Source organism: Glycine max, chromosome 1, assembly GCF_000004515.6.
Source record: "Glycine max cultivar Williams 82 chromosome 1, Glycine_max_v4.0, whole genome shotgun sequence".
Taxonomy (NCBI): Eukaryota; Viridiplantae; Streptophyta; class Magnoliopsida; order Fabales; family Fabaceae; genus Glycine; species Glycine max.
Window position 1 is genome coordinate 54,167,955 of NC_016088.4, and position 12,727 is coordinate 54,180,681.

Below are 12,727 nucleotides of genomic sequence, written 5' to 3' on the forward strand. Positions count from 1 at the left end.
TATGCCTAAAATAATGAATGAATTTAAAATTCCAGGAAGTAGACCACTGTTTTTCTTATTGTCCTTCTTAGTGTATATATAATCTATATATAATTAAATAAATTATAAGAAAATATTTGTAATTAAAAAGCATGTATAAGAATAATGTAACTCTTTATTTACCCTCTGATCGATCCGTTCGCATGACCTATACTCCAATTCGCAGTCTCTCTCATATATTATTTTTTTGAAGTAACGGGGATATGAATTATTGTTAGATGGGATGGGTTTTGTGATCATAAACCTCGTGCATGGTGCAAGTAGTGGGACCAAAGGTGAAAGAAAGGTTGAAGTGAACAAACCTAGCTCATTTCGTTGAATGGTTCTTTGGTTACGTAATGCCTAGACGAGTGACTAGCTCTTCGATTGCGCATGAGAAAGAACCAGGTCGTATACATGTTTGTCCTATGGAAGGAACTACCTCACAAAAAAGCAAAAACAAAACAGTTTAACAATCGAGTGGAGCCATTCATGATGAAATTATGAGGACAATGAGTTGTATACTGCGGAAGTTTTTAAACCTTTAAGCAATGCTAAAAATAAAGTAGTGAACTACTTTTCTGGTTATTAGATCATGAGCAATGTTTATAAATAAATAAAAAAATACTACACCATCTTCACATTTGATCTCTTACTTTGAAAGAAAAAGGTAAAAATTAAATGCATAGAAATTTGTATTCTTTTTTGTTAATTTTCAAAACAAATATAAATAATTAATAAAACATATATAAATAGCATTCTTGAAATCTTGGTGCTTTGATATCGTTATGTATTGAAAGTGATACATACCAAGAAGTTTTATCACATCCTCCGAAGTAATGATAAAAGGACAGTCTCACGTAAATTAGGGTGCTTGTCTCTCTATCACACAAATGTAATAGAAAAGAGTAATATTATTAAGAAAGTATCTTCTTTATTTTTATTATAAAATTACTTTTTTTTTTTAATTTTTATATTATATAGAAAATAATGAAATATTTTTTCTCACTTCTTAAGTAAAATTTTAAAAATAGAAAATACAGTTAAAATAAGGTGATATTTTTAATTAAAAATAAAGATAAAAATATTTTCTCAAATCAAATTATCAGAATAATTTACGTGCTCTGGTTATTTTATTTAAAATTGCATTTAATTTTTTTACTACAAAAAATTGCATTTTTTTATGAAATTAAAGTTGCATTTAGATGATAGATCTTGCTCGCAAATAAATTATTACTAGTATTATATTATAGAGGCGTGCATGATTTTCCATATGGTGCCTTTTTTTTAAAAGACATTTCCCGTATGGTATCTAATCCGCACTTAATTAGTAATTACTACGTACGTACGTATGAGATTTGGACGAATCTGAATTCTGAAACTTCGTATGGTTTATGAAAGGGAAGTGAGAATAAATAATAATAAAAAAACCGTGGAACATCATGTAACAGTCAAAGTAACCCATAAGATTGAAAAAATAATATAAGATGGTGTTGTATTTACACGAAAAAATAATATATTTAATAGAAAATTTGTGTTTGATTTTTTTTAATGGAAAATTTTCTGGAATCATTGGGTTAGAAGATATTTGTGGTCTGATCCCAGAACCAAAACAATAAAAAAAAAGTAATCGGAAAAGTGAAGAATTAAAAATTACTATTAACTTAAATTAAAATATTTTATAAATTTATATCATTTTAAATTAATAATAGATGTATCTTATTATTAGACAGGTTTAGATTTTAATTAGCTCTAGGCTTAATTAATTTAAGTATTTGTTCAACGATTTATTTAAGAATATTATTTAAGAAAATATTTGATATTCTTTATTTAATTATTATCGAGATATATTTAAAATTTTAAATGCAGGATGAAGAATGGTAATAAGTTGACGTTTTCCTCCATTTGAAAAGGGTATTAAAATGAAAAAAAATAGAAAATTACACAAGTATAGGAATCGCTTTTAAAAAAAGAATAACATTATTTTTATTTTACAAATATGGTTTTTAGTTATATATCATCAAATAGGAAGTATTGATGTGTCAATTCAGTTAGTTGATAAAGAACAAACTAATGTGTGTTTGATTCTCGCTTGCTGGATAAATTATAAGTAATTTTATAGTTATATTTTAACCTTAAGACCTATGTTAATCCTTTTGAATTTAAATTTAACTCATCTAACAAAAATCATAAAAAAAGAGTAATAATGCCTTTTTTATTAAAATAATAAAAGATTATTTTTTATTGTTTATTTTTCTTTTACATTCAAATAAAAATATCATCTTAAAAAATAATTAGATCCTGTAAAAAAAATAATTAGATTAATAAAACATGCCATTGGAATCCTATCTTAGCAGCCTTTATGGCTTTATCTATAAAAAAACGAGAAGACAACAATACAAGATTACTTTATTGAGTATGGCAGTCAACAACTAGGATTCCCACTACTATCACTACTATTACGTCACGAATTATACGGGTGACCTGTACATATTTTTCTCTTGTTTTTTTAGATTTAATTAATTTTTAAACAATATATAATTGAAGGGTGATTTAAACTATAAATATTAAAATAACATTTATTTTTTTGAAAAAAATAAATCGGCACATATTGGTTTCTAAAATAGAATAAAATTATTTACTTTTAAATTAATATAATATAATTAATATGGATGCATAACTCTTTTTATAATAGGGATGCATAAATTTTACAAATTCCCAATTTGAAATTTAAATCAAATGCTTGATAGAATTCAACTACGAGTTTTATCTCGCATCCGATAACAATTAACAATCACAAAGGTCAATATAATGTTCATTGAAGAAAAAAAACTAGTGTAGCTAATTGAGTGTTTTTATATTATTTTTTTAATCCAAATAGAATTGTATTTTGATAATTGGTGCCATAAATTTTTACATTAAATTTTAGAAGATAAGCTTAAACTTAATTCAACTTAACTCGATGAGAGTTGCTTTTACATTTTAAGATTAAAAACTAGTAGGTAGTATTAGTGAAATATTATAACTTTAATTTTAATTAAAAATAACACTAAAAACAAAATGCGTTTAAATTTTATCTAGACCGGTAGATGAATGAAAGTGAAACAAAGCAAAATTTATTAGCCAAGAGCAGTTGAATTTTCATAACACTATTTGTTACTAGATCTAATGTGCATATATAGAATAGAAAGTAAACAAAGATGTGGAAGAAACAAAGTACATAAGTTTTCAATGAACGAAATGGTCTTGGTGGTAGGCCACCCTCTATACTCAACCCTCACTATTTTTCCTTGTCATTCCGCGATAATGAATTAACCATGGTTAACTAGTTACTACCTTTTCAACAAGGAGAAAAAACAGAAAGGAAGAGTTCCTTGTTTTCCATGTTTTGCGTGTGTAATCGTAGACCTAGTTTTCATTCAGGTATGAGAGAGCCTTTTTGACAGGGTCCAATCTGTTATAGTAACATAACATCTAAAGTCTACTCTAACTCTAAGCGAGGACAGCTCAAGGGATCTTTCTTGACTAGGCTCTTTTGTGCTTTCCAACAGCAATAATGCTAACTAAGGAAAAATATAATACTGTTAATAATTAAAAAATTAAGGTTGCACTGAACATGTAATAATACAATAATTATCAAGGTGTGTCCAAGTGAATAGTGTGTAAAGAATCCAAGTTCAAGTAATGTTAATTGTAACTAGAACGGTACGTAGACACTGGCCCAGTGGCCCTGCCTGGCGCATAAGCTTGTATGACATGAGAAAATACTAGTAAACAATTCTTGATGATGGGTTTGGTTTAGTGTTGAGAGATGTTTAAATAGTTATTAAATAAAAAAAATTTAAATTTTTATTTCTTATAAATGTGTGTGAAAATGTGTGTCCGTTTAATCTAATATTAAACTAAAGACACTTTAAATTTTTATAACATCATCTAATTTGGTTAATTAAATAAAGTGTGTGAATTATTATAAGTTTTTTATATTTATTTTTAATTTATATGAATAAAAATAATAATAACATTGTCACATTAATCTTTAAAACTAAAAGAAATATTAAATAAGTCTCTTGAATATTTAATAAATTTTTAAATTTAACTATTGATCATCATTTTAATTCATAAATATATGTTAATATTATCATTTAAGTGATTTTTTTTTGAAATTGAACTAATGTGATTTCAATTTCTGCTTTTAGGAAGATTTTTTAATTCAGTAAATTATACTAACTATCTATCAAGTTTCATAGAATTACATAAACATCCTTTGTTACTTTTAACATTTACGTCAACATTGCTTATTGGGGAGCATAGTGTGATATTTTTTCAAATAATTAAGGAAAATTAATGTATTGTATAAGGGGATGTCAATATATATTTGAAAAATTAAAAGGAGTCTAGGAGTAAATAAAATTAGAGAGCCTGTCAAACAAACAAAAAAAAAGAAGCAGAGAGAGTGTACATAATTTTACAAAACTTTGAAAGTAATTAGTATAATTTACTTTTTTCAAAAAAAAAAAATTATTCAATTCAAGAACTAATATGACAATGTCATTCAATTTTCAAAACTATAGTAATTGTATATTCCAGAAAATATAATAAGTTGTTTTATCTTTTGTTAGTTCATGGATAATATGGAAACCTATGATGTACATTAATTACAATTATAGCCTTACACAGTGAACATGATTCATATAATTGTAATTATAGCCTCGTACATAATCACTATAATTAAGGTTATAATTACATGGATAATCAAATAAATCAATCAATCAAATCATTAATTATGTGTCATTTTCTCTCTCTCTCTCTCTCTCTCTTTTAAATGAATTATGTACCATTTTCTATTTTTCTTACTACGCTGTATATAATGTTTGGCCGGTTAATTTTTAATTGAAGTAAAATTAATTAAAATTTATGATTTTTAGTAAATTTATGTCTATAATAAAGAGTGTATTTGAAAAGTTATGTTATACACTGTGTTGATGACATTTCTCTTCAACAATAACTTGCCCCCATTTTGTCTTCAATTATAAGTTTCTAGAAAATGTGCTACAATGTGGAAGCTTCGTGGAGGCGTGGTTTGCTGTTATGTGACCATATCTTGACGGAGAATAATTGTAACCATTCGTTCAACTATCACATTACCACTTCGTCAACAATAAGACCAAGTGTGACGCAGAAAATCCAAATATATGAAAGGGCCAATAAAGTTTTGAAGGTAATTAAGTTACAGTAGTAGCAGTGAGACCAAGTGTTGCGGAGAAGGTTCTATCATCAATGAACATTTCTATTGAATCAGTGTACTTGTAAAGCTTTGAATACCCAATCGCACTAATTAGAATGGAACTCGGAAAAGCATTTAAAAGAAAGTGACAAGGTGAACCTAATAGCCAAGTTAGTTAATTATGTAAAATACGCATGTATACTGTTTCGTATTCCTCTATTTTCAAGTAAATTTGGGACATTAATTGCAGTTGTGAATTGTCACATATGAGCAATAATAAAAGATTAAATTTTCAATTAGACTAAATATTTTTTTTTTACTATAATCGGTGATTAATTTGGATTTGGCCGGTCAAGTTATGTAAGCATGACAGCGGCTGATTGCAGCAATCCAAAAATTAATGTTGAAACCTAATCAATGGACTGCTAAAAATTCTTTTAAAGAAGAAATAATTTTTTATTCGTAAGAATTGAAAATAATATGATTTTTTTTTTAATAATTCACGTTCAATCAACTAAGTTATATATTTTTTTTAGCTCTGAATCTCTCGGCTTCTTTTCCGCATGAGTCAGTTACGCGGTTTCTTCTTCTGGTTGCTTGCTTTTGGGGAGTTAGAAAGTATAAAAATGAAAATGGAGGCACAGAGGTCAAAAAGATTAGGGCATATGAAACAAAGACTCAGACATCATACTTACATTTGAAAAAGCATGCTTTCTGGGTTAATGAAAATTCCATCCACGTTGTTAGTGGCATAGTCTGCGGATTAAGAGACACCTGTGCATCACATATTCCTTCTTGATTGTCCGTCTTATTTGAGTTGAAGAATTAATATTAGTATATTACCGCTTGATTAGGGATTCCCCCCTATGAAATTAAGGAGGGAGACCAAATACTTCATCATTATTATTTTTATGTCTTTCTCAATTTGAATAATGCGGAGAGTCAGGAAAATACTTTATAATAATGCTAATTAGATTAACTCGTTTACTTTATTAGGGACATTCGTTTAAGTAGGAATTCAAAAACGTTTATGCTATGAAGCAAATATCTCAAAAATCCTGTCCTATCTCCATTCTCCATCTCTGCCTCTTTAAAATAAAAATAAAAATATAAAATATTGTGCAACATTCCATCTGTGTTTTACATCGTAGCTATTTTATCAACTCCTCTAATTGGACGGACCTTATAACAAATTCCTATGGCTTTTTTTTATGCCTTAGGATAAATTGCAATTTTTCGTAGGACTTAACTCATGATATTTTATTTATAGATAAAGTAATAAATGATTAAAACAATTAATTTATTTAATTAATTTTATAAATATTATTTTACATGTATCATTAGTCAAAAGAATTAATAATTGTGTTTTATAATTTGAAATAAAATATTTAATATTTAAATATACTTAATATTTAATTAAAATAAAAGGTTAACTAATCCACTGGCAATGATTTCTCCAGATAGCAAGAGCCAACCATATGTACTTGCTATAGTCATTCAATAGCAATAAACACACCATAGTATTATCTACAGCAGCTAATCATATGATAGCAAAATTTTAGAAGCAACTTCTAGAGCTCGGAAAATTTTGAAAGAACATGTTTTAGCAAAACATGAACTGCAAGCTATTCTTAGTGCGCTTATCTCAGCTCAACAGTCCAATTCATCTCATCCTCCGTAAGACCCATCTGTAATCTGGTAAGGACAGTATAAAGTTGCTGTGCAACCACGCCAATACCATCCCCATATGTTACCCTGTAGAAATTTAAAAAAGAGTCAAAATTCAGTTGGCAGGATACTTGGTTTTAAGCAGGGTGGGGGATGAATGATAAACATCTGATCAATTTCATTTTTTTTTGTTACTTTGCTTTGTTCTCTCAGTTAACATATTTGTTTGTACAAAATGCAAGTTGTCTTTCGCAATTACTACAACGTACCTCTTGCCAAGATAAGTAATACTGCCAACAGGTGATACAACCACAGCTGTTCCCGTGCAGAAAACCTCATCAGCATCTAGCAATTCATCCACTGAAACTAATCGCTCCTCAACCTACACATATCAGATCCGTGGGAAATGAAGAATAAAATTGTGTAGCTAAGGCCAATAGAAACAAGTAAAGTGTAGTGTTGTCTAAAATCTAAATAAAACCTGTCACATCTATCCTGTTAAGACTTTTCCAGCTGACATTGAGGAAAACTTGGCAAGAATCAATGGTTAAGAAACAAATACGTATAGAATCAGAGTCAAGCCAAAGCCATTTAGGTGGTCAATGCCAAAACAAAGGGATAAGGAGCACTTTGGTCCCTATATATAAGACCAAGATATATATTTAGAATTGTGTAAACTACAAAGGGTTAAAACTTATAAATCACACGATGAAATTAGGGGGAAATGTAACTGCGTATAGATTAAGAGAAGATACTGGGTAGAAAAAATAAAAACTGGAATTAGGACAATAATGTCTGCAACAAAAGATATTTATCTTCTATGGAGGTTGATAGAAAGGTACCAAAGTAAAAAATAATATTATAATACTTACATATAGTTTCTATTGTCGGAAAAAACATATGATTTAGTGCAAGAGAAGTGTTGAGGAAAAGTTGATAGAAAGGTACCAAATTAAAGAATAATATTATAATACTTGCATATAGTTTTTATTGACTTAGAAAAAACATATGATTTAGTGCAAGAGAAGTTTTGTGGAAAACTTTGAAAAAGAAAAGTGTTTGCACGGTGGATTTTCAGATTATACAAGACATGTATGATGGAATAACTACTAGCGTGAGAACTCTTCAAGACATGGCTAAGGACTATTTTGTAAGGATGGGTTTACACCAAAGTTTAGCAATGAATTCATTGTTTAATCTTAGTCTTGGATTGGATGTGCATAGTAGGGATACACAAAAGATTATCTCTAAATGTATCCTTTTAGCAGATGGTATATTACAAAATGAAGGAAATATTAATGAAGATATCACACACAAGATACAAGTTGGGTAGTTAAAATGGAGGAAGACATCAGGGATTGTGATCACAAAGTACCTACCAAGCTTAAAGCAAAACTTTATCTTAATGTTATACAACCATCTATACTTTATGGTAGTGAATGTAGAACTTTAAAGGGGTAAGAGAACAAGAAGTATGTTGATGTGTGATCATACAAGAAAGAACAAGATACAAGATGATTGCATACAAGGAGATATTGGTGCAACATCTATTGAGGAAAATATAAAAGATCGTTAAAGTGATAGGGACACATGCAGAGGAAAGATGGCCAAAAAAGGCACTAATAAAAATAGTAGATTGTGTGTTTTTTAGTCCTATCAAAAGGAGTAGAAGGAAACCAAGGATATTAAATATATTACTAAATGGGACCTCATGGTGAATAATATATCCTTGAGAATTTGTTTTTTAAATGAGATAAATGACATCGTGTGATCTATATAACTAACTTCACTTAGTGGGATAAGGTTGTGTAGTAGTAATTTAGAAAGCATAGCTCAATAAGATATAAAATATCACAATTGTAAGATATCAAACAGATAATATAGATGAACCATCTCTTTGACTAAAAATTTAGAGTACCTGAAACCCTTCGCTTCGAGCCACATCAATTATACTTTTGCGAGTAATGCCAGGTAGGATTGTCCCTTTAATAGCTGGAGTTGAAATAATGTTACCCTGAAAGGACATAGGGATAATGAAAGTATAACGTAGTGAGTTCTAACGAAATGGATAGTGTTTGAATACAATGCAAGTAAACTTGAACATGGGGGATAAAGGAAATCTTTAAATACACAAAAGAGCACCTAGGAAGTTTACACCAAAATTCATGCTAAAGAAAACATGTGACAAGACCAGATTGAAAAATTTCATAGTCATCTGGACAAGAATTATATGAAAGTATGAAACTAACAAATTTCTTCAGACTAGTGTAAAAGTGTCCTTTATTAAAGCCACCAGTCGGATGGCGAGACATGTTTGTAGGATTCCGTGGACAGTATACCCCAAATAATACTTTTGACCTTGTAGCCAACATGATTTATACATCCTACAATTACAAGTTGGGTTGCAATTTTCATTTCAGAAAGGTGATAAGCAAAAGGGAAAGATTTCATAGAGGAGAGGATTTCACTTTCAGTAGTTGAAAGTTTGCAATTTGCAAAGGCACCAACTAGTTGAAGTAAGCATCATGGATCAAGAGGCTACCATTACTGACACTGATTTTGCAAGTATAGCTAGAATACTACAAATCAGCTGAAGGGGCTCATTCAAGAAATTGATAGAAAATTTGCAGGTACATTTCAATGCATGGTGATTCTGATTACTACAAGATATTCACTTTACTATTCCAGCAGGTACATGTCTGGATAAATTGTTTATGTATTTTTGAGAGAAAAGAGGTGGTGGCAACTGGCAAATAATTCAATGCATAAAAATGTAACAGCCATGCATATTAACAATGACATATATGTGTGTGAACATGATCTTGAATTCAAACTGGTTCATTGAGTATAATACCTTAACAACAAAAATGTTGCATGAAGAAACCTCCTCCAAATATCTTTTGTGCACACAGTCAAGGTATAAAACATCAGAGTAGCCTTTAGCTTTTGCTTCAGACTGTGCCTTCAGAACCTACAAAGAAAAAAAGAATAATTGCACATGTGCACACAGAGAGAGAAAATCAATAATTAAAAAATAAAACGAGAGAAAAGTAAAGTTTGCCAGTGGCAAGAAATGAGATATAAGAAGCCAAACAGATAACTTAAGCCAACACTCTGAAATTGTTGTTATAAAGGTCAGTTCTGTCAATAAATGTATAGTAATTGTAAGAGGAAGAAAACTGAAGGCAGCATAAGAAAACCCTCAGTTTTCTTCTATTTAGTCATTACAAGAAAGCAATTTGGTATTTAGTTATAAATATAAAATGTCAACTGAAATTACAAAAATGAGAAAAATCTTCAGTTTGAAATTGTTGATGATTTAAATTTAAAGCAAACAGAGAGAACATGTAGAAACAAGTGACAGTGGACAACAAACAAGAAAGGAGGAGAAGGGGATGCCGTCTGGCTTACTGCAGCATAGTTTCCAATGGTCTTCACACCTCCAGTGCCACCAGGAGTTGCACGATGGAATTCATTTTCTACAATCAAATTGATTGGGGCCAAACCTTCCTGTGGTGACGGGAGAAAAGTATGTCTAAAATTGCAACAGTAAAAGTGACAAAAAGAAAGCAAGTATGACATGTTATGTTGGAAATAATAATTATTAAGATAATGCATTAATAATATAAGTTGTAGAAGTAGAAAATAAGTCAAGCAACACCAGACAAATTTCATTCAGGCCTTGTTAATAAATCATACAAAGAAGAAAAAAAGAGGTAACAATCTGGACACCTAGAACACTGCTGCAAGTTTTGTTCATCTTTTTGTACTACAAATTAAATCCATTTAGTCACATCAGCAAAACCCAATAAAAATTAAATTTCTATTGAAGTTGCATCCCAATTCTCACAATATCCAGCATGTCCGAGACTTAAAACTATATTCGAGTAAATCATTCAAATTTCTGTTACCTATGGGATTTGGATCAAAATTTGTTATTTACATCTTAAGGTAGATAATGAAATTGAAAAACTTGTATAAACAAAAGTAAAGAAGCTGTCTTTCAATATACCAAAATAGATACCTAACCTTGAAGTAGTTCCCAACAGGTGAAACATATATTAGAAATGTGTACTCTGGTGCAGGTGCAACACCAAGTACAGGTCCACTTCCCATTAACAAAGGTCTAATATACAAGGAACCTTTACCTGCAGGGGGAACCTGAAACCAAATTTCACCTAATCAATCCGATGTGCATTACAATCTCTAAAATGTTTATGGCAATGATAGTACTCTATAGCACCCATACCCAACGTTTGTTAGCTAAAACAGTATCCTTCACAGCTTCCACAAACTGCTCCATAGTAGGTGATGGCATGCACATCCGCTCCGCACCTATCTGCATCCGCAAACCATTTTCTTCCGGACGGAAGAGGAGTATACTCCCATCTTGTTTGCGGTATGCTTTCAAACCCTCAAATAATCCCTACATTCGGGAAGCAGAGAAATACATTCTTCATCAAACAAACACACCATTCGGGACTCAAATATCAAGCATTGTGCTATTCAGGTCAAAAGCAATTCAACAAACTGAACAATGAAAAATTAAGAGCTCAATATGCCTCAACCTGGCCATAGTTTAAAACTCCAGCGGAGGGGTTCAACTCGATGTTCCCAAAACGCTGCAATTCACCTTTGGAAAAGGTTCCACCTCGTGTGCATTTCATGATATACATATAATCAGTGGGTTGAAGCCCAAACCCAAGGTTGTCCCATTCTATATCAGCTAATTCAATCGTCTCACTGTTCCAGTCCAGTTTCCAAGTCATTATTACAATCAAACAACGGAGGCATAAAAAAACAAGAAACTAAATAAAATAAAAAGAAAAGAAATAAGAAGGAAGGAAGGACCTGTAGGGATCAGAAGACAGAGTGGCGGAAGGCCTGAGAGGAGAGGCGGCTTCCAGAACATTCTGCGAAGTGAGAGGAAACTGCTTTCGAAGCTGCAAAGGGAAAACAGATTAGGCAAGGAAAATAGAAGGTAGTAAGAGAGTCAGCGAGAAATGAAAAGACCTTGAGAGAGAGAGAAGGTTCGCATAGGAAGGGAGATTGATGAGAGAGAAGAAAGGAAGAATGTCGAGAGGGGCAGATCGGGTAAATTAGTCGAATGCTCTCCATTTTCTGTTTCTGTTTTCTGTCCAATTCCAATCCAACAACACCGAGAAGAAGAGGGTACGTACTGCACGTGGCTTCTTGTCTGATTCTGAATCTCTCCTTTCCTCTCTTGTAGAATATTGATTGTTACTGTTATCGATGGGATTGCGATCCTCTACACCTTTCCATGAACTCGCATGCGCTTTCATCTGTCCAAACACGTTGGTTTTTAAATTACAAATTATTTTAAATTCGACTAAAGATGCTGAACCGTCCAAATGCAAACTGCATTGCGCGCAATTTATATCTAGAGTGCAGTGGATTACCCCATTTTTTTTATTTTATTTTTATGATTTTTGGAATAGAGCCAGCACAGTCAAATCACGTTTGAGAATTGTGATACCTTGTGTCATAGTGTGCTATTATTTATACCAATGCATCATACTACGTGCTTAGCTAAAATCCATCATGCTTATCTAAATCTACTAGGCTTGAGTCGTTGGCGAAAGTTTGGATTTGGACATACCAGATTTTAAGTGTAAATTAATTCTGAATTGTTTGAGAAAATTTATAATTACCACCTAAATAATTTAAAGTTTATTTATGTAATATATCCTCACATATTTGATTAACACATATTTTTTTATTACTAAATATTGAAAAGAAATTATCTCCACGTAACATATATTATTTTTTAAAGAATAATTAGATTTTTCAATCAAT

At 30.6% G+C, this 12,727-nt stretch overlaps 1 protein-coding gene across 1 annotated transcript; it reads right to left on the reverse strand.

The window, feature by feature from the left end:
• Positions 1–6,653: 6,653 nt before the first annotated feature.
• On the reverse strand, positions 6,654–12,275 carry LOC100783594 (branched-chain amino acid aminotransferase 2, chloroplastic). The gene is made up of 10 exons (XM_003517315.5): positions 11,924–12,275; positions 11,762–11,853; positions 11,479–11,653; positions 11,160–11,336; positions 10,940–11,071; positions 10,322–10,420; positions 9,765–9,881; positions 8,829–8,924; positions 7,180–7,292; positions 6,654–6,997 (listed from the first exon to the last, which is right to left on the reverse strand). Exons 1-10 carry the CDS (start codon positions 12,026–12,028, stop codon positions 6,883–6,885), a joined length of 1,221 nt encoding a protein of 406 aa, XP_003517363.1. The 5' UTR covers positions 12,029–12,275; the 3' UTR covers positions 6,654–6,882.
• Positions 12,276–12,727: the final 452 nt, after the last annotated feature.